Source organism: Haliaeetus albicilla, chromosome 8, assembly GCF_947461875.1.
Source record: "Haliaeetus albicilla chromosome 8, bHalAlb1.1, whole genome shotgun sequence".
Classification (NCBI taxonomy): Eukaryota; Metazoa; Chordata; class Aves; order Accipitriformes; family Accipitridae; genus Haliaeetus; species Haliaeetus albicilla.
The window spans coordinates 12,130,668-12,151,213 of NC_091490.1; the positions used below are offsets into that span (position 1 = coordinate 12,130,668).

General features: G+C 53.8%; 1 protein-coding gene across 2 annotated transcripts in view; it reads left to right on the plus strand.

The window, feature by feature from the left end:
* ERI3 (ERI1 exoribonuclease family member 3) overlaps positions 1 to 20,546 on the plus strand; it is a 136,004-nt gene that overhangs the window by 82,659 nt on the left and 32,799 nt on the right. For both annotated transcript variants that reach the window (XM_069788900.1, XM_069788902.1), the window contains exon 7: positions 14,077 to 14,176. In XM_069788900.1, the coding sequence (XP_069645001.1) occupies positions 14,077 to 14,176 (100 nt within the window). The remainder of the gene's footprint in view (positions 1 to 14,076; positions 14,177 to 20,546) is intronic.

The window sequence follows — 20,546 nt, forward strand, 5'->3', positions numbered from 1 at the left end:
AGTCCGGGATGTGCGAGGAAATCAATACTCAAGGCATTGAATTTAACACCAGCCATCAACTCAAGCGTAACACACACACTGACTGACTCCGATTACAAGGAGCGGGCTGGTTTGAAGCTCGTTTGCCAGCTCTCTGGGGTGATGCGGGGCGGCAGCGGGGAGAGCAGGCACGCTCACGTGGCTTGCTGTCACTTGAGGGGGGAGTAAGAGGGACCTGGCACGCTCTGCCATGTCCTCCCGATCGGCTCTGCCTCTTGGTGCTCCTTGTCTCTCTCCTTATGCCTCTGATTTGCAACCCCGGCAGCTGTTCCCCGACACAGGAGGAGAGAGCTTGGATGTTGTGCGCTGTCACTGAACGCCTGTTTGCATACACACGTAATTGCTCTTCGCTGGTGAGGAGCTGCAGCAGGACTTGAGGCAGGGCAGGTTCCACTGAGCTGGACAGAAAGGGTACTGGAACTTAAAAATCTGAAAAATAAAATGCTGCAGGCGGGAAAGGTTGAGCGTCTGGTCAAGGAGGCAGCCGTGTCATTTCTCCAGCTCCAGTCGTCCCCGCAGAGATCTAATTAGATCAGTGGAGAGCTAATTGGGACACCTTGTTCCATACCAGACGCTTGCTCTTTGCTGGAACATTGGCAGGAGGTGGCGGGCGGCCTGCCTGGCATGGCTCTGTCACCAGGAAAGCCAGGTGGTCCACAGCCAAGCACTTTCTAGACAGCCCATGAACCTTCTCATCACATCTCAGCCCTCCAGCCCTCTGCTGCAGACCAGCTCTCCTCTGGGGGGCATTTGTTCTTGCTTGCTCTTCTTGTTTCCACCAGCCATAGCCAGAGCTGAGACAGCACACATAGGTTAGGGAGGGGTTCATGGGGCAGCTGAAGGATGCTGAGAGGCATGGGATGAGCATTACATGACCCCACAGCTCTGTCCTTGTGCCGCGGCTGCATGGGGGCCATCCCTCTGCTACCCACGCTCAGTAATAACTCTGCTGGGCACGTGCTCCTGGGACCTGCTCCTCAGGTCTCGTATCATCAGCAGGCAGCAACTAGGCAAATCCTAATAGTGGTTCCGAGGCACACTGGCAGGGAAGGGCCAGCCGAGCCGCTGAATCCAGCCCTCGGCAGCAGCAAGGCAATGATTGCTCTTACTACAGGCAGAACTGCAGGCACAGCTAAAAGCCGTAACTACAGAGTGTCCCAGCTTGCCCGGTAAGGAGACCCTGGCTGGCTGGCTGCAAGAGAGGGTGGTCGCTGCCTGTGTCTCTGCCGGAGCCCAGCCTGGCTGGCGCTTGGTGAGCCTGGTGGCACCAAAGAGCCATGGCGGTGCCTTTCGCCTCCCTGGGAGATGTGAGCTGAGGCCTTGGGGACCCGAAGCCCTTCATTCCTATCAACCGTGTCATGATCACCTCTGTCACCTTCTCAGGACTGTAATGCAGTGCTGATCCCCCCTTCCCAGTCCAGGTAGCTAGTCCTGCCCCCACTCCTGCCTGGCCGTAGCTGATGCAGTTCATCCGCCCATGCCTCCTCTAACAACCTCTTCTCAGGACCTTGCCGTGTCCTCCTTTCAGGTCCCTTTATTCTCTGCTTTCCTGACCTCTCTCCAAATCGATTCTCTCACGGCATGCCGCCCGGCGCCTTGGACCATCTCCTTCTGTTTGCTCTTCCATCGAAATTGGGGGGCCTCAATTTTGCCACCTGCTGCCCTGGTAGGCTGTGCTGGCTGGGCTCGCATGGGTTGCCTGCTTGCCTGGTGTTTGCATCCATCAGAGCTCTTAGAGGCGCCTCTGCTTTAACCTCCTCAGTCTTAACCCTGACCTGAGTCAACAATCATGAGGAAGAGCTGCTGCTTAGATGATCCAGTGTAAACTCTACCTTTGATTAGACAGGTATCATCCCCAGGCACCGGCGCAGCAGTGCCTTGTTAACTTTCCTTGGTGTTCCCTCACTGCAGCCATGAGAGCCTCCGACACGGGCAAGGGACATGGCCACTGCCCTCGTAATCTTTATTGATCTTTTCCCTGATGCCTTGTGCATTGTATTCTCTTGCCTTTCTCTTGCTCTTCCAGCTGCCTCTCCTCTGAGTGGCTTTGCATCTTGTGGGAGTGCTGAGAAACTCACTTTTATCCGATTCTTGCAGAGCAGTAACACTCAGAAGCCCCAACGGCTTTGTTGGGTTGGTGCTGTGCCAAATGTGAAAGATTGGGTTTTGCTCCTGAGAGTCTGCCGTCTGGGAGGGGGTAAGAGGGAGCAGGGCACATGTTTCCATGCCCCTCTGGTCTGTCCTATATGGGTCAGTTTCTCTGCATCGTGCCAGAGGTGGGTTTTGGAGAAGGTCATGTATTTGTCCCAGGAAGGCGTGCTAGACATGAGGGTGGAAGGATTTGTAAGATGTGAGCAGAGGGAGAGATGTATGTGATGAGACATACAGGCAAGTGCATATAAGTGGTGAGAAGGTCCTGCAGGATCACTCTCTGGTTTCTTTCCCATCCCCCAGGGCCTGGGTTTTAGGAACAGATTACGAAACTAGGAGGCAAACCTGCTGGTCGCCCAGCACCCCTCCCTTGCTGCCACCTTGCAAGCACCTAACCTTGACAATGCCAGGTAGTGAAAACCAGAGGGTTGAATCGCCTTGGCTCGCACCTGCAATGTGAACGGACGTTCAGTCGTACAGCACCTCCCCTACACTTTCCTCTTGGTAACCTGTCCGTGGGTCTCTGCCCTCCGTGGTCCCATTCTCCCCCTGTCTAGCATGTTTGTGCATAGCAGCTGAACCGTCACCAGACGTGTCCCTTCCAAAAATGTCCAGAGCACCGGGTGCTGAGACATACTGTGCATGCCGCAAAGGAGCGGTGTGTCTGCTCTGGACAAATGGCTTTGTTTTGCACTGGAAAAACTGGAGTCAAAATGTCATGTCAGTGTTTCGCACGGGAATAGATTGCTCCTTTCCAAAGGGCAGCGGTTCTGTCACTGGGTTTTACTTTGTGGTTCCCAAGCAGAACTGTTCCCACACAGTGAAAGAAGACAATATTTTGGCTTTTTCATCCTGGTTAAGGGTGAAAGGCAATGTCAGAGCATCGGTGTTTCGGTGGGGTGGACGTGGTTTCCCAGCCTGTAACAGCAAGAGCGTGCTCCCTGCCAGGAGGCGAGGATGAGTCCTGGGGATGTGCTGCTTCTGCTTCCAGCACGTTTGATCCAGCCAGGCTCTTTCAAGGTGTGTGGAAATGAGCTACAATCTCATCATTCCTGCGGAGGCTTCTCGGAGGAGATAGCGGAAGGGTCACAGCGCCTCTGGAAATCTCCCTTCAGGCGATGTGCCGTTGCATTTCACAGCAGACAGACAGAATAACCTTTAGGGCATGGTAAGAGGCAGCGTTTTGAACTCCAAGCCGGGGAGCTCAGGAGCTCATTTCTCTGACACATCATCTGTGTCCCTGCCGCTTCCTGCATCCCCCTGAAATACCTTTGTCCTAATCCATCACTTCCTTAGCTGGAATTAAAAAAAAAAAAAAGCTGGGGAGTTGGTCCCTTGTGTGCTGGCCACGCAGAAACCAGCTTCCCCTGTGGGAACGCACCCAGACCCTCTGCCGTGGACAATTTTGCCTTAATTTGAGCCGCTCTCAGCCCGCATGGAGGTGGGGGGCTGCCCCGCCAAGCCAGCCCCAGCAGCGGCACGGCTCCCCTGCCCTCTCTTGCCTTCCCTGCATCGCAGCCTCTCTGGAGAGGTGCAGTACTTGGGTCCTGAGCTGGTTTTTTTCCTCCCAGATTTATCTGACGTGGTGTGGGGAGATGAGCGGGCTGGAGCCAGGCAAACTGGGGCACGTGCAGGCTGGCACGGGCTGCCCTTAGGAACCGAAGGCTCCCACAGCAGTGTGTTAGCGGCTGTGCCGCACTGGGAGGAAAGCACTGGCTCTCCCTCCTCCCCTCTCTGGAGTAAATAATGGTACTTTTTATTTAGCTATTATTTCCCAGTGGCAGATAGCTCCTCGGCTGTCTGTTTAACTATCTTTATCTCGTCCTCCTTCTCTGTTTGATATAGTTATAGATAAACAGATAGCTACCTTAGTAAATAACATGTTTTTAAGAGACCGGTGGTATGGTTAACATAGTGCAGCAGCTGTTGATTTGTCTTTCACTGTTGTGGTTTTTTTTCTTAAGGAAATGCTTTAAATAAGGGATACTTCATCTATTAAAAAAAAATACACTTGTAGCAGCTGCTAAGCCCATCCATAAGCCTGCTTTACGTTGTATTTGTGATGGGACTGACAGTGCATGGAGGAGCCTGATTATACACAATTCCATTTTAGCAAGCCCTGCGATGTAATTTCACAGGGCGATCAGTGTTTGAATGTAATAGCAGCCTGTGCTAAGGTGTCAGAATATTAAAGGCGCTAATGGAAAAGCTCCCTGGTACACAAGGGGGACAGCATTACAGGAGACGTCGCAGATGGCTGGGCACTAAACTAATGGGGCAGGATCCAAGAAGGGAAAAAAAACCTAGAGAAGGGAGAGCTCACGGGAGCACGGGCACCTGCTTCCCTCTCACACGGAAATTAAACAGCAAGCGAGGGAGAGGCGAGCGTGTGCATGTGTAAAAATAGAAATCGAGGGGGGAAAATACCCCCTTAGGAAGGGCTTGAAGGTTTTGACAGTGAGCCCAGTGCCAGCTTTGCTTGGGAAAGGCATGGGGTTAGATTAAAGGGGTGCATCTGGGGGACTGTGGGGCATGTCTGAGCATCACAGCCATCGTTGGTGGCCCTGGAAAGAGAAGAAGGGCGTGATCAGTGGATGCTGTTACCTACCCTTGTGTAATATGGCAAAACTGCAGCTCTCTTTGGCAGTTGTTAATCTCCAGTTAAATCCAAGGAGGGTGAGACGTGTCCATCTCGCTGCTGCCCCGACGGCTCGGCTCTGCAGCATGGCGCATCTGCTGGGGCTCCATCATGCCATTTTCTGTCCTCATGTATGCAGGGGCTGACAGTGGGTCTGATTTTGGGGCAGTGGCAACATTTGCCTGTTTTCCAGCACCAATGGAGGCATCTTCCCCTTCCCCCTGAACCCCCAGTTTCCCCAGGAGCAGCCAGAATCGGACTGGTCCATTCTTGTCTGTGTGGAGAGGCAACTGTGGCTGCAGTGAATCATCATGAAGTGTGTTCGTGGGTTCTCCTTGGTGTCATACCATGCTTCCCCACTCCGCTGGCTACAGTGCTGTGGTGGGGAGAGGCTTAGCGCTGCTTTCCCGTTGAATTGGCCCTGCAGGGGCTGGGGCAGTTCCCGGTGGATAGCACCGCAGGACGTCAGCCCATCCTTCCCAGGGCTGGAGGGGTAAATCAGCCATGTGTAGGTACTCCCTGGTAGCCATCTGCCACGTCATCGTGTGTCTCTGCCTTTCAGGCGCTAATCGGGAGCTGCTTGTGTATCTCAGTGTAGGGACCTGATTGCATACATCAGCATAACCCAGCCTGGGTCTCGGTCACCCTGAGGTGCAGCCAGAAATGCCGGGACACATCGAAAAGGCAGCCCTGTTCAAACAGACATGACCTGTGGCTCAAGGGCAGGGCCACTTGTCCTGGACTGGGAAAGGTGCTGGCCATGTGTCCTCCAGCCCCTTGTCTTCGCAGGAGCCCCTGGAATCCTGCTGCAATTCTCTGCTCGGCCGCCTGACCCCGAACCCAGACCCCCTGGTCCTACCAGCAGCCCCCATTCTTGAGCTGCTTTCTTGGCGGTTTATGGCTCTGCTTGTACCCTCTCCTTTGCCAGCACTGGCTTGTGCACACCCCAGCTCTATTTCCCAGCCCCTCGGGGACCCAGACCTGTAGCTTTATTTTGCTTGTGACCAAACCCAGGGCTTTGACCCAGGTCTCCACGGCATTAACCTAGTGTGTCGCCAGCCGCAGAGCACACAGCAGTCGAGAACATTTTATCCAGGATAATCCCTAGCCTGGGAGCAAGGCAGAGACTGTTCTTGTTCAAACACAGGGAAATGTGAAGCCTAAACCGCTTGGCAGTTTGACACTCCGGAGTCAGGCACACCAGCGTGTTTCTATTGCAGCCTAAGCCAGGGCACGTGCTAATCCTGTGCAGCGGCAGGGCTACCTCCCTGCTGCCCGACGGGGCTGCAGCCTCCAAATGCACCCTGGAGAGGGGCTGTTGGTGGCTGCAGGGTCCATCCTGCCCCTCGTGAAGTTAAGAGGAGTTTTGACAGTGAATTTGTACAGCTGTGGCTGAGTTGGGGTATTGCCAGGACATGGGCGGGCTGAGGCTGCTCAGACATGTGGATAGGAAGAAGAGCCAGGCATGAGATCATTGCATGCCTCAGTTTCCCCTTTGTAGTGCTCCTATGGACAGAGATCTGACGGCATGAGCTGCTTATTTTAATAAGGAGAAGGCATGTACAGTTATGCTGCATCCTCCACATCTTATCTGACACCTTGCTGCCTTCCCTTAAGCTTGACCTCTCCTCCTCCCATGGACTGGGGGCACCTTGCCTCTGTAAAGCACTTCCCAAAGGTGGGCAGAGCCAGGCAGCTCCTGTGTGCCCAGCACTGACCTCTCCAAAAATAGACCATTCATCTTTTTATTTGTGTAATTTACTGCCTGACGTGAGGGATAAAGATGTGGCTGTTTTAACAAGCAGCTTTGCAATTGGACCGAAGTGGACACCAGCTGGGCTTGCCAAAGGTTGCTCAGCAAGGCCAGGTAGGGCTGGCAAAGTGGCTCGTGTGCGAAGGGCTCCCTGGTTGCCCAGGACACGGGGGAAGCTGGCTGTGTGGTCCTGTTTTCTGAAGAACCTTCAAGTCCCATTGTGTAAAGAGGGCAAAGCACCAGGCAGGGTCCCAGCACCTTTTCAGCAATGTGGGAGGATTCTGTCCAGATCTCATCCTCCCGCTGCAGGGTGCTGGCAATGGCAGGAATTTCCGAGGGCAGCACCTGCTTCCACCTAAGTGGGGCCAGACCCATTCGTGGTGTCCCCACGTTCGGTGTGTCGGCCCCTCTCCTCCCCCTGCAGCTCTCGGGGGGGTTGTGCTCCAGAGAGGGACATTCCTGGGAAAGGGTACCGCTCACATCTTCTCCTGCGTCCTCCCATGTCCAAACCCCAGCCAAACCACCTCCTGCTTGGTGGCACTGCAGATTTATTTGGCAGAGGACAAACGCCCTCCGCTCTTGTCACCCCCACCCCTTAATTATTAGCACAGATATTTAATCCAAGGCTTCGGTGGGTGCCACATTGGGCAGAAGTTGTTTTCATGCACCCGGTGCCACTCACGAGTGTTCAGGGAGCTTGGTGCACTGAGAAAAAGTAATTAAATGTGAGTGGTGTTAATGCTGTACCTGGTCAGTCTGGAGGCCCCTCTTGCTGCTGCATTTGTAAAAATTAAATGCCTCTTATTAGCAGCACAGCAGAGATCTGTAATATGCGTGGACAGAAAGGCAGGGATGGATGGAGTTGGTGTCAGGGCAGCAATTGCTTATCATGCCTTATCTGGGAATATGAAACTGTATTGCATGACATCCAGAGGCAGGCTGAATAGATATGCCAATTCATCTCGAGCCCGGGCTTTGACAAGCTAGACTGCCCTTGTTGAAAGGCATCAGTCAAACAAGAGCTGCTGGCTGCTTTTCCCTTTCTTATACTTTCTCTCGCTCCCGCGCTCCCTCTCCCTCTCTTGCCGCCTCCCCTCCCTCCGCCTTTTTTTTCTAAGCTTTTTCCACACAAAATTGAAAAGCTTTGGAAATAATAATAATAAAAGCCCCCCAAACTAATACCGTTTTAAGTACACCCCTCCCTCCCTCCCCAAATGGGATTGATAAGGAACCCCAGTGTATGAAGGCATGTTTAGATAACATTGAGAATATTATAGCGAGTGAGAGAAAGTAGGGGGAAAAGCTTCCTGCCGCGTCTAAGCCGGGAAAGGCGACGGCACCCTGGCTAATACGAGTGTTTAATATTTGATGTGTTGGGATAAAGCAGGATCACCTTCGAATTGAATTGAGTGTCAGAATGAGAATCTATTACTGAAATTCTTGTGTGATTTGACAGCAAAGCAGACGATGTTATTCTTCACTAGTTACCGCAATCTTCTCCCCTACATCACTTAAATATTTTTTTCTTTGCTTGAGTAAACACACATTATCCTTTTTTTTTTCCACCCCCTTTCCTTTTTTCTCTCCCTCTTTTACACTTTTTTTTTCTTAAATCAAACCTGCCTTTCGCAGGGCTGATGGAGTAGATTGTTATTTCTTTATTTGTCCTATTAAATGGAATTCCTGATCGTTTAATCCTGCTTTTGTAAGTGATTTAAAAATACTTGAAAAGCTGTGAATGCGATAGCACTTCTGACTAAACTGCTTAAAAGGGACACGCTACACCTGGGTTTAGCTCCTGCCTCCCGACAGCCAGTGAGGGTAGCAGGCTCCAGCGCTGCCGGGGCTGAGCCATCCCGGGCTCCGTGTCTCTGTCCGGCTGGACAAGCTTTCCTCTGCGCCTTCCCTGCAGCAGAGGAGCTCTGCCGTTGTCAGCTGGGGCTTGGCAAGCTGCTTATTCATTACCCACCTCTTCTTTAATTGCATTCAGCCCTGATCCAGCAGCCTTGCTACTAAATGATTTGGCGGGGGGGTCAGGCCCTCAGTGGTGTTAAATTTGCCTTGTGTCATGCCAGTAAGTTTATGTAGCAAGAAATCCCAGCAAGAAATGTCCACCTCCCATCTCTGAAGTGGCACGCAATTAAAACGGGATGTCAAGGGACCACCCTGGCGTCCCCGGTGTCCTGGGTGCTATTCGGGGGTGGCCTCCAAGACACCCCCAGCCCCAAAACATTATGGTTACTCGGTGGCACTGAAAACATTTTAAGCGGTGTTTAAAAGCCCTCTTAGTCGTAGACATGACCTCTTTTTTTCTTCCCACCATACAAAGTAATATAAAACCTTGACACTTCATCGTGGCAGCGGCGGAATGAGGGCAGTTAGAGGGAAATACTTATTTGGGGCGGATGCAGTGCACAGCTGACATGACAAGAGGAGGAAGACACTTCTGCTGTCGCAAAGTCGTTTTCTCCATTGCGAAAATGTCAGGAGCGTCGGCTCCAATCGGCAGGCTACTGTGCCCAGCCTGATTCTGGGGGAGCACAGCTGGCGCGTGTTGCTTGCCCAAGCCGGGGGCAGCTGGGGACATCTCACGGCCGCTTTCTAGCTGTTTAAAAACATGTTTTTCTCAGGCGTCTTTTTTAAATCCTTAACGGAAACTTTCAGCAAAACCCACTTTTTTTTATTCCTTAGTACCCACCCTTCAGCATCTTCTCAAACCACTGAGCCCTTTTGCTCCTGGGAGGATTTTTTCCAAAATGAAATATTTTCTCCCTGCCTGAAAGTGTCCGTATTAATATTAAAATTACAATTAGCGGGTGAAACATTTAAAACCTCTTGATGGGACATGAAAAACGAGAGGGTTGCTGGGCTGGGCAGGGCAGGAGGAGGCTCTGTGCTGGTCCTGGCAGTTCTTGCTGCCATGGTTTGTGGACACGCTTGTGCTGTTGCAAAGCACAGAGCTGCTTTTCCCTCCTGCCCTTCAGCTAAAGCACCCAGGGTGGTGCAACACCGGCAGCTTTAGTGGAGGGCAGAGGGGCTGGCGGCTGGCTGAGCAAGTCACAGCATCGGCACGTGCGGAAAGGACAGGGCTGGCTCTGTCAGCGTCGGCACCTTGACCTAGCAGAGCTCTGACAGCTCCGTGAGGACCAGCCCTGTCCCTCCCTGCATGTGCAGGAAGGATTTGTGGGGCTCCCCGTGGAAGTGAGCATCCTGACCTCTGCGCAGGTGCCCTGTTTGCATGATGCGGGACGTTAAATCTTGCCTTAATGTGACTGCTGAACACCAGTTTTTGTGAAGTGTGCAGGGCACTTCCCCATAAATAAATGATAGAGCATTATTCAGTCCACTTAGATCAATACATCAGTTTGACAAGTTCCAGTTCTGGGAATTTTCTGACCCCCTGCAACATCTTCTCTGCAGCTGTGCTGCTTATAAACCGCGATGTGTAGCCCAAACAAGCTCCAGGGAGCAGGGCGACAGGACCCGACTGTGTTGGCACTGCCTCCTTGCTGCCCAGCACTGCTGGGAATGGGGGCTAATTTGCACTGGGATTGCAGCAAGGGCAGGCGGGGAGAACTCGGTGCCAAACTGGGCAGTGTTTTTGCAAGAACTGGGCAAATGCTACCCGTGTTCTTCCCCTGCAAGCAGCGCCATGGCAGTGCCCAGCCTCACTGGCATGCCCTCCCTGCGCTCCTCTCCCAGCGCAGAGGACCGTCTTTAACCCCCAGCGCTACCAGAAGTGGTCCACAGAGTTCTTGTTTCAGGCTCTTTGCAAACTGAGGCAGATGCAGCATGGCCATCGGGAAGTTTTGTGGCCTGGTACAACAGCAGGATGATCTCAGACCATCTTTGCTTTATTATAAAGTTCATCCTAGATGCTGTGATTCTGCGCACGCAGCATCTCCCTGCCCCAGGCTGCTGTACCCCATGTCTTATCCCCCCTTCAGGTTTTTGGATTTTCTGCAGGTTGTGTGAGGTACAGGTTAGCTAAGGACTTACCTCTCCATACTGGCACTTTTAACAGGGTGTGGATAATCTGTGGTGCTGGCTCTATGCATGGAAACACAGTATGTTCCTAATCTCCTGCTGCTGTTAGCTCACATTTATCACAGGAGTATCTGCTTACCTTTGATTCGAGATCCCTACATCAGGGGCCTAGGGCGGTATTTGTCTGTGAACTGCTGCGTATGCCTATGGGATTGTATAAGTAAATAAATATAATTAATAATCATCTGACTTCAGAGCAGCATTGGCAGGGAGGTAAATGTAGCCTTCATAGAATTACAAACAAAATCAGGAAAAAAGGGAGAGCTTTCTAGGAGCTGGTGTGAATGGAAATAATTGTGTTCAGGCTGCTTGAAAATTATTCTGCAAACAGCATTTGGGTGGGTTTTAGCAGATCAGAGGCATTGACTTTGTCTCTAAATCAGAATTTTGACCAAAACCATTTAAAAATAGCTTTTTTAAAAGATGCCTGCATTTTTTATCAGTTAAAATGCAGATGAAAATAAAATGCCACGGGGTCCTGGCCCTGCTTCAGTGTCTGACCTAGAAGGCAGCAACCCAGTCCCTGCAACACCAGGGCTGAACAAAGGGGAGGAACAAATTAGTGTGGTTTTCCTGGCAAAAAGGCTTTCATGGCATTTTTTTAAATCCTTCGTCTTGCAAGTGAACCAGGGGCATCTTGGACTTTCTTATGGTTTGCTGTAGGGGTAAGCTTTGAAGGGGCAGGGGTCTGTGCCGCTGCCGGCGGCCGTGCGGGGCTGGAGCGGCGGCAGAGCTGGTGGGAGAGCGGCTGCAGTCGGCACTGGTTTCCCGGCGGCTGCGGTGAGCCGGCAGCAAGCCGACGGCCACAGCCACCCCAGCGGGCTGGGGAGCCCTGCGTCGGGGAGCCTCCGGCACCTTCTGCCTCGCTTTAACAGTCAGAAGAAGAACTTTCCTGTTTAAAGATTAAACGTTGTCTTTAAATATTAAACAGCAAAGCTCCTCGCTCTTGATTGTGTGGCTGCTGCCGGCAGGCGGCTCAGAATTGCCAATTTTAATTAAAAAACTTTATTTTCCAATGCAGCCCAGCGATGGCTCCTCCTCCCGGCCAGGACTGGCTGACCTCTCCCCTTGCTTGCCTTCATCTCTGCCTCTCTGCCCGCATTTCCCTCTGCCTGCAGCAAAGTGACGGTCCCTGCCAGCCCCGAAGTGTGAGCGGCCTCGTCTGGGACTGATCAATGCCCCTGGCACTTCCTTCCAAAACCCCAGGAAAAACAATTAAAACCCAATCGATCCTGCAGGCAGCTTTGAATATGCATAAGTGCACACTTGACCTTCAGTGGTCAGGCCAACTTCCACCCCGGCTGCTTAGCTAGTTTGCTCAGGTATTGCGGCTGTACCAAATGACCTTGATTAGGAAAGCAAAACGCGATGCAAAGATGGGCCCGGTGCCGATCCTGGGGCAGGGGCACGTGCCGCCGGCTCCCTGCTGCCGCTGCTGCGGGGCCGGGGGAGGCAGGCTGGGGTTGGCACTGGCACCCAGCTGTCGGGAGCTTTCCAGAGCTGTCCCCGTGGCTTTCCCGGGATCCTGCCAGCCTCCCGCTGTGCTCCCTCCGTTGCTCCTGGCTGGGGTCCGAGGGATGTGTCTGGGCTGGGAAGGCAGCCTGCGATAACGGTAGCTCAGATCCTGCCCTGTCCCTGTAGCGGGACAGCCCTGCTCCCTCCCCGTCCCATGTGTCCTCCCCCAAAGCGTGCGGGGATACATACCCCTTCCCCAGGGATGCCCCCCACTGCTGGTGACCGCAGGCCTGGACCCGCTGGTGCTGAGCGTGGGGACCTTCCTGCGCTGTGCCTGGGCTTGCTCTTTGGAATGGAGCCCAGGAGAGGGAGCCACACGCGGAGCCACTGCCGCTGTCACCCAGGGCCACCCGGCAGGTGGGTGGCAGGGTCCCATCCTGCACCCTGGCCCCCTGATCCCCCCAGCCCCACGGCTGGGCAGCCTGCATCTCAGCCGTGGCGATGAAGATACCAGAGCGTGTTTGTCGAAGGCAAAGGAAACCTCCTCGTTGTGTACACAAAGTGTAATTTCAGTGAATTATGCATAGACTTAATTAGGAGTTTTAATTGCTAATCATCTCCCAACAGGATTAGCAATGCTGTCTATTAATTATCTGTGGAGCCCTCTGTTTTGCTAAGGCAGGAGTAACAAAGCAGCATGAATGGTTACGTCGGCCAGTAATAAATTAACTCCCCCAAGCCCCGTAACTCCCGGGGGACCGCCGGCTGCGAGGGCTGCATGGGGGCCGGCCCTGCCTGCGCTGGGCAGAGCAGCAGGCAGCGGGGGCAGAGGGACTGGCAGCAGGTCCTAGTGGCAGGCAGGTGGGTGGTGGGCTGGAGGGGGGGACCACTCGGCTCCGCTCGCCCCGTTCGGCCCCAATCCCGCTGTGGAGAGCATCTCCCCCAGCGTTTGCAGCCCGCGGAGGGTGTCGGCGATGCCCTGCCGCGCTGTGGCCACGGTTAGCGATGATCCCCGCTGCAGGAGGGAGATAGGGGCTGCTGGATTGACCCGATCTCATCTGGGGACAATGGCCCTCACGGCAACAGAGATAGCGCCGGCGTGAGCGACGCTAAGCCCACGCGCCCTTCTTACTGCTCACAATGCAGCGCTGAGCTTAATTCCTCAAGATGAAGAAGATACGTGGCTGTCAGGCTGTAATTACAGCCGTGTGTGTGACACGGAGGCCCAGCTGCTTTCACGTTTGCATTGTCCGGTGGATTTTTGTGCTGCTCAGGCTCCCGGCTGCCTCGCTCCTGCTGGGAGCCCTGCCAGGGGACACGATGGGGATGGAGCAGGCTCCCTCCGGCCAGGCTGCGGGCTCTGTGCAGTGGGGTGAGCAGTGCTGGCTCCCAGTGGAGTTTCTCCCAGTGATGGAAAGCCCTGAGGCAACTGGGGTCTGGAGATGGAAAGGAGAGGGGAGGCTGGGAGGGCTGTGCTTGCTCAAGGGGAAGGGGGCTGCTGGCCAGGCCAGCCTGGGCATGGGCACCCCTTTCTAAATCCCCCTGACTCCTGCCAACCCCATCCTTGGTGAAGCAGGAATGGGCGGATGATGTTGGAGCAACCCAGGGACAAGTGGGATGAACTCGCAGCCCCTAGCTCGCCCCAGCACGGTGGAGGTGGCCTTGGGTGATGCCAATCTGGCACAGTGGCCAGCAAACCTCGTGAGGGCTGTCACCCATACGAAGCTCCGGGACAGGTCCTGGACACCTCTTCTCTGAGGAGCATCAGGTGGGACTGGCCAGGGTGAGGGTGCTTTGTGCAGGCAGCTCCAGGAGAGCTGCTGCAAGGGCGATACATGGGTCCACACTGAACACGGCGAACGCAGACTCACGCCGGACCTGGGAACAGCCAAGCCTGAGTGAGCACAGCTGGCTGCCGGCAGCGAGGCGCTCCCCCCAAACCTGTCTGCACATGGGCTGTGCGCCGGTCTGACCCTCTGCTTCTCTCTTCCAGGCGTACAGCTTTGCCATGGGGAGTTGGCCAAAGAACGGGCTCTTAGACATGAACAAAGGACTGAACCTACAGCACATAGGGAGGCCTCACAGCGGGATAGGTGAGTGATGCCGCCCCGCGCCCCTCCTGTCCCCACGGCTGCTGCTCCAGGCGCGCGGAACGTGCCTCCGCTCCCGAGAGCTGATCCAGGCTGGAGTGCTGAGAGCCAGCCAAAGGGCTGCAGGGTCTCTGGCTGGTGGAAGGGACGAAGATGTGTCAGGGCAGGATGGGCATGCGGGATGAGCTCTCCATCGCTGGCACGTCCCAGTCTGCCAAACATACCTGCCCGTCCCTCCGTCTGGGGAACTGCTCCCCTCCTTGGCCACTCTGGCAGTGCTCGGGCTGGGGGTGGATGTGGGCAGTGCCAGGGCTTGCGCAGTGCCTGGGGCACAGAGCAGGGGTCCCCAGGCTGGGCAGGATGCTCTCCCTCTCGGACCAGTCCTCCAGCTGCTCTGAATGCTGCATTCATCTTTGGAGAGGAGGCTCTGCCAGGCAGCGCAGCCTCGGGAGCTGGCTGGAAACACGCTGCAGAGTGAAGATGCCTGGCCCCAGCTGGAGAACTGAATCATCGTCCCGTTTGCTCACACGTGCGATGAGTTTCGTGGTCCTGCAGCCTGGTCCAAGATAAACAGCTGAGACTACTGTGCGCAGTGGCAGAGCTCCATGTTTCCCCTAGCTCCTCTGCACCAGGGATCAAAGTGATATGAGGAGGGAGAACTGGCCTGGGACACTGAGGCCATATATCTGCCTGCTGCTTAACTCTGGGGGTGCAGAGCTGGGGCAGCAGCAGGCTGTGGTACGGGCAGGAGCTCAGATTGACTGGGCTGTAGGCAGGGCTGTAACTCAGGGCTGCATCGCTCTTGCCTGTCTCGTTTCTCTGTGGGGCATTGGATCACCTCTTGGAGACCAGCAGTCAGATGTTCCCTCTGCCTCCCAGCTCTTCATCCATAGTCACTTGTGAGCATTGAAGTTTGCAAGGAGGTAAGATTTACTTGGAAAAGTCACCAGCTACCTGGGCCTTGAGGAGGCTGTTTAATATTGTTTCAAGACTCTAACCATTAAACTCTCCAATCAATCCAAGTTAAGGAGATGAATTATTTAAAGCTCACCAGCTTTTAATTAGCAAGCTCCTTTTGAACTATGGATCTGGTTGCATTATTGACAGAGGTAGCATTAAAATTTGCTTCCTTGCCTGGGAGCAGATTTGCCTCGCTTCTGTGCCATGTTGGAATCACGGGGAGGGGAGCAGGGACTGCAGGAGTTGTGTGTCCATGTCCTGCTCTGGGGGCTTGGGCTTTTGCTAGGGTCTCCTGGGGGATGCAGAGTTGGTCTGTGCCTCGTCTTTCCTCATTTTATTTAGGGCAAGAGCTGTCTGTTGCTGTCATCTCTTACCTTGACAAAGCGTCCCCAGCTCTCGAGTATCATCTGTCTGCCATTGGTTTCTGCCCATGTTTATCTCAGTGCTGCTGTCTTGCACAGGTGTCTCTGCCTGATGGAGGTCAGGAGATGCTGTTCATGTCCTCCTCACTCCAGTCCTTTAGGAGGGTTTTGCTTCTTCATTTCTGCCAAACTCCCTCTGGGGGGAGCACTCCCGGCTCTCCCCAGTACAGGGTGAGCCATGGACAGATTGCCTATGGAGAAGCAAGGCCCAGCAGCCAAGCTCCGTTCTTGCAGCTTTCCGTCCCAGTGGCAAACCTGCCTTTCACACACTGTTTGGAAGGGGGTTTGCGTGGGTGCTGTGAAGGATGCCAGGCCAGCAGCGTGACAGTCTCTGTCTCCCGACAGTCTCTGTCTCCCTGGCACCGCCGATGGTGCACACGTGCCCTGTGTGTTGCAGCCTTCTGGCTGCTCCATTTGGGCTGGGTCCAGAGCAGCTCTGCCCCCGGTGTCTGTGATCCTCCGCCTGCCTGCAGAGGCAGCAGCCGCTGGCACCTGCGTCTGGTGGCTTTACTGCAGGCTGAACCCCTGGGAGTGAGCTGGAGGCACGGCTCATTGAATGGCAGCCGGGGAGAACAGCTTCTCCTCCCGGCCAGCTTGGGAGCCCCAGGCACAGCTGCTGCCTGCGGTGTCAGGGCTGCTGGCTCTGGGGCTTGGTAGCCCAGTGTCCCCCCTGGGAGAAGGCTCGGGGCGATGCTGGTGTCTGGAGACATGCCTTGCCTGGCATTTTGTGAGGGCTCCAGTCTCCTGGTCTTCTGGCCACTTCACTTCCCAGCCTGCTGGCTTTTCGGGTCCTAGGCATGGATCAAGTGTTGGCTCTAGAGACAGCCCGAGAGGTCCCCAGGCCAAGGGCCAAGGAGGGGCTGCTCACTGCAGAGGCAGCCTGGCTTCTTTGGGTCCACGCCTCGTCCTGGGGCAAGTGTTGGTCCTCCACAGCTGAGTCCTGCCATATCGGCCACTGGGACTGGGCACAGTCATCCCAATTGCTGACAGCCACCCTGTGACCTGAGCAGTCCTCCTCACTCTCCTCCTTCATGCTCTCAACTGCTCTTGCTTCGGGGCTGGGAGGACCCATCCCTTTCCCTGCCCAGGGCTGCCCACCCCTTCCCTCCCTGGCTGTAAGGAGCCTTGCTCCTGCCACAGGCCTGCCCACTCAGCCGAATAAATGACCCCACCTCAAGGACTGCTGCCAGAGAAGAGTGGAGAACAATGAAGATGAGATGGGAGCTGGCTGTGGCTCTCGGGATGCTCCCACGCAGTCTAGAGCCTCCCTTCTCTTTTGTGGTCGGTACTGGGGTGCAGCAGGGTTGAGGGAAGTTGGCGAGCTGAGAGGGGGTCCAGGGGTGCCCAAGGTGGGTGTAACTAAGGTCAGCCTCTGATTTTCATGGCCGTCGTGGGTCACTGATGTCCAGAAGTCTGCAAACCAAAGAGGGATGAGAAGGGAGTAGCAAGGAAATGGGTTAGCCAGCCACACCAGTTTCACAAATACTGTGCCGTGTAAGAGAGCGTCCGTGCAGCTCCTTTCCTGGCAGCATGGGGAACGGGCCAGGGGGATGCAGGCAGCCCTGTGAAGCCTCAGCTCGCTTATGCAGGAATGTGCAATATGGATGTTTCCCTTCAAATCTGACAGAAAAATTGCAGTGGATGGCCACTTGTTTTTGCAAACAATTTGCAAGGAATTCTGCTGTCTCGCCTGATCGGTTGTGTATTGCTTTGTTTTCAAATCACTCTCTGATTCACTGGCTCAGCAGATATCTGCTCCAAATCCCTGCACTTGGCATGCTCTGGGACCAGTCCCGCTCCATGCTTCATCTCCTCTCCTTCGTCGTGTTCAAAATCCGGGAGCTCAGGGCGCTCGACACCATGCAGGGCCAAGGCCAGATTCTGGATGGGAACCTCACCTTTAGCATCGGGTGCGTGTGGGCAGGAGGGGCTCGTGGTGGAGCACCGCGGAGTCTCACCTCATCCCCTGGGACATACAGCTGTGCATACAGCAAGTTGCTGAACAGAGCTCATGTTCTAGCTTTTGTCTGGTTTCTACTTGCGAGCTAGTGAGCTGCAATCTTGTCGAGGGGTTAGAAAAGTGTCACCAAATACACCAAAGCTGCCTTGGGGTGGAATGGGTGCACGTCTGGTGCCATCTTCTTGGGAGGGAAAAGGTAAAGGAAGGGGGGAAAAGTCAATATTTCAGCTTTCTGAGAAATACCAGGCAGAGTAAGGGAACAGGAAAGTCCTGCTCCAGAGTGAGGATGCAGGAATCCTTAGGATATGGGAAAGGAGCAAAAGGGGATGCCTTGAGTTGGTATTTCAGCTTGAAGGATTCCCTCTGGACTGAATGTGGCCCTGAGGACTAGAGAGGACTTTTTTCTGCAGCTTCCATCTCTCCTTAAACATGGGTTAAATATGTGTCAGCTCTAAGCGTGGGCTGTAGGATCTTGGGGTGAGGAACTTCTTTTTTGTTTGGTGTTTTCTTGGCCCTCAACAAAATGAAGTTGAGTCTTGCCAAGAAGTTAGTCATCTTACAGATGTGTGCATGTTGCCGTTCTTAAAACATATGTTTGAGGTGCTGCCTGCCAAAAATGAGCTGCAGCTTGTAATGGGGGTCTTGGCACTCTCATGCAAAGACCAGCATTCACAGGCTGCACACTAGTGGAGCTGGGTTCTTGCATTTGGGGTCTTTCTCCTGAGTTTCAGAGACTGATATAAATCAGAAGGATTAAAATCCCAGGCTTTAGTTGTGAGTTAAATCGGCCAGCAAATCACCTGGATTCAGTAATTGATTTTCTTCTGGTTTTTCCCTTTTTTACTGACCAGCACCTGTCAAACAAAGTGCAGTTCTCCTTACCATTGCCCAATTGTTAAATCTGGTTATTCTTTTATTCATCAAATACTCTATTTTTGCTACATTTACTTTGATTGGTTATGTTACATAATATGCCTTTAGTCTTAGTTTTTAGATATTTGTTGCATTAGGAAAATGGTGAATTACTATTTGTTCTTAAAGAGGTGGTGATTAAATTATTACTCATGATGAATCTTTTGGATAAAAATTGGAATACCATGCTAAAGTACCCCAGCAGTAGTTTGAATTGGTTTTGTTAGTAAAGTCCTGTTTCCCTTGCATGTACTCAATACAGAAGGAAAAGTAAATTTCAGAATACTTTTTAGTTACAAACACCTGATGCATGAAACCAAAGCAAGAGTGATTGGTGAGTTGAAGGAGTGTTTCTGGAAACCACCTTTTCAAGATTTTAGAATTAGTACATCTCATCCTCTCCCACCTTAGTTTGCTGGTTTGTTTGCTTTCCCTGATTATGGAAAAGATAAAAGGCACACCTTCTTTTTCTTTTTTCAGTCCTTTGTTGTTTCTCAGCTCTGAACAAGCCAGTTACTGAACTGAAAATACACCGAAAAAAGGAAGAAGTTTCCAAATCTGCAGAAGTAGCTGCTGCTGCTGGGAAAGCTTGTTTCTCATTTGTCAGCTCGGCTTCCACCTCCAGTGCACTGACTGTCTTCAAAACATGATGCTACCCCTTGCTAGTGGTCTTTTTGGATGTAACTGAATTTAATTGAATCTTTAAAGTTTAGGCTTTAGCACACAGATTATTACGATTTTAGATTTAGTTCTAAACATCTGGTTTGGGGTTTTTTTCTCTTTTTTGGGGAAGGAGGGTAACCAGGCTGCTGTGTCTCTTGCTAGTGAGCCCACAGTACCCATCCCACGCGACCAGGAGATCTGGTCCCACAGTAGCGCCTGTCTTGACACGATGCCCTCGCTGGGCTGTTTTACGTCAGCTGGTGTAATCCCATGAGCTGTGAGCCTCCGTGCGGGACTTCATCATCTTTCCTGTGCCATGGTCGCCCCGGCCGGGGCTGTGCCGTGCTCCCTCCACGGGGATCTCTGCCGTGCCAAACGGAGAAGCCCTACCTGCCTGGGCAGGTCAGCTGCCCATGCAGTGAGCGACCCAGCAAGCCACCGTGCCTTGCCGGCTCCATCTCTCTCTTTTCATTTACTGATTGGAAATCTCGGAAGGTTAGGGTCTGATATTGTTCCTGATCTAGAGCATTAATTAGGCCTTGGAAAGAAGAAGAGGAATTGCGTGTTTTTAACAGTGAGGTTAATGGGATGCTCGCAGAGTAGACAGTTTTAATGAGCTTCAACTCGATGTGCAGTGAGTTTACTCTTTGTGTTAAAAGGGTCACACTGCAGTAGTTTGATGTGGATTGTCTCCTGGCCCCCAGTGTCATAGGTGAGCGTCTGTCAGAGTCCAGTCAGAGCGCATTTACTTAGTGACACGATTCTAATTAACTACCTCGAGCTGCCACCACCGCGGGGAGCCGGGCCAGCGCCTGCCAGGGGTGCCTCCTGCCCGGCGGAGCCATCCCTCTCCCCACATCGCTCTGCCTGCTCTGCCTGCCCGTGTCCCGGCGGCGCCGGGCTGCTCTCCGCGCTGACATTGAAGGAGAGGGCAGCGAGGGCCACGCTCGCTAAGTGTGGTGGCAGGCAGCGGGCCGCCCGCTGTGATGGGTGCCTTTGGCTGTCAGCGCCGGCTCTCCCCCTCCCCGGGAACTCGGCAGGGGCTGATGAGGCTTTGCCTTGCCCTGCAAGGTGCTGGGAGCATGCGGTCCTGGCAGCTTGCGGTCCTGGCAGCTTGCTGGCTTTATTTCAGCCTCCTCTCATTCTTCCCTGCTTTCCTTTCCCCTCTCTAGTTTTCCTGGCTCTCCCGGGGGTGCAGGGAAGCCTGCAGCCCCCCAGCATCTGCGGGATCCCCAGTCACCCTTGGTGCCCACCTGCCTCCTCTGCAGCGGGGCAGGGGGAACGAGGGGACAGGGACAGCATTTAGTGAAACTCCCCTCCATTTTTTCACCACTTTCCATCCCAGCCTGCGTGGCTCTGGCTGGCAGAGCCGGTCCCACCCTCCCTGTCCCTCCCAGGGGATGGGAGAAGCCTTGGAGACCCCCACGCTCCCCCGGAGCAGGCAAACCCCGTTCTT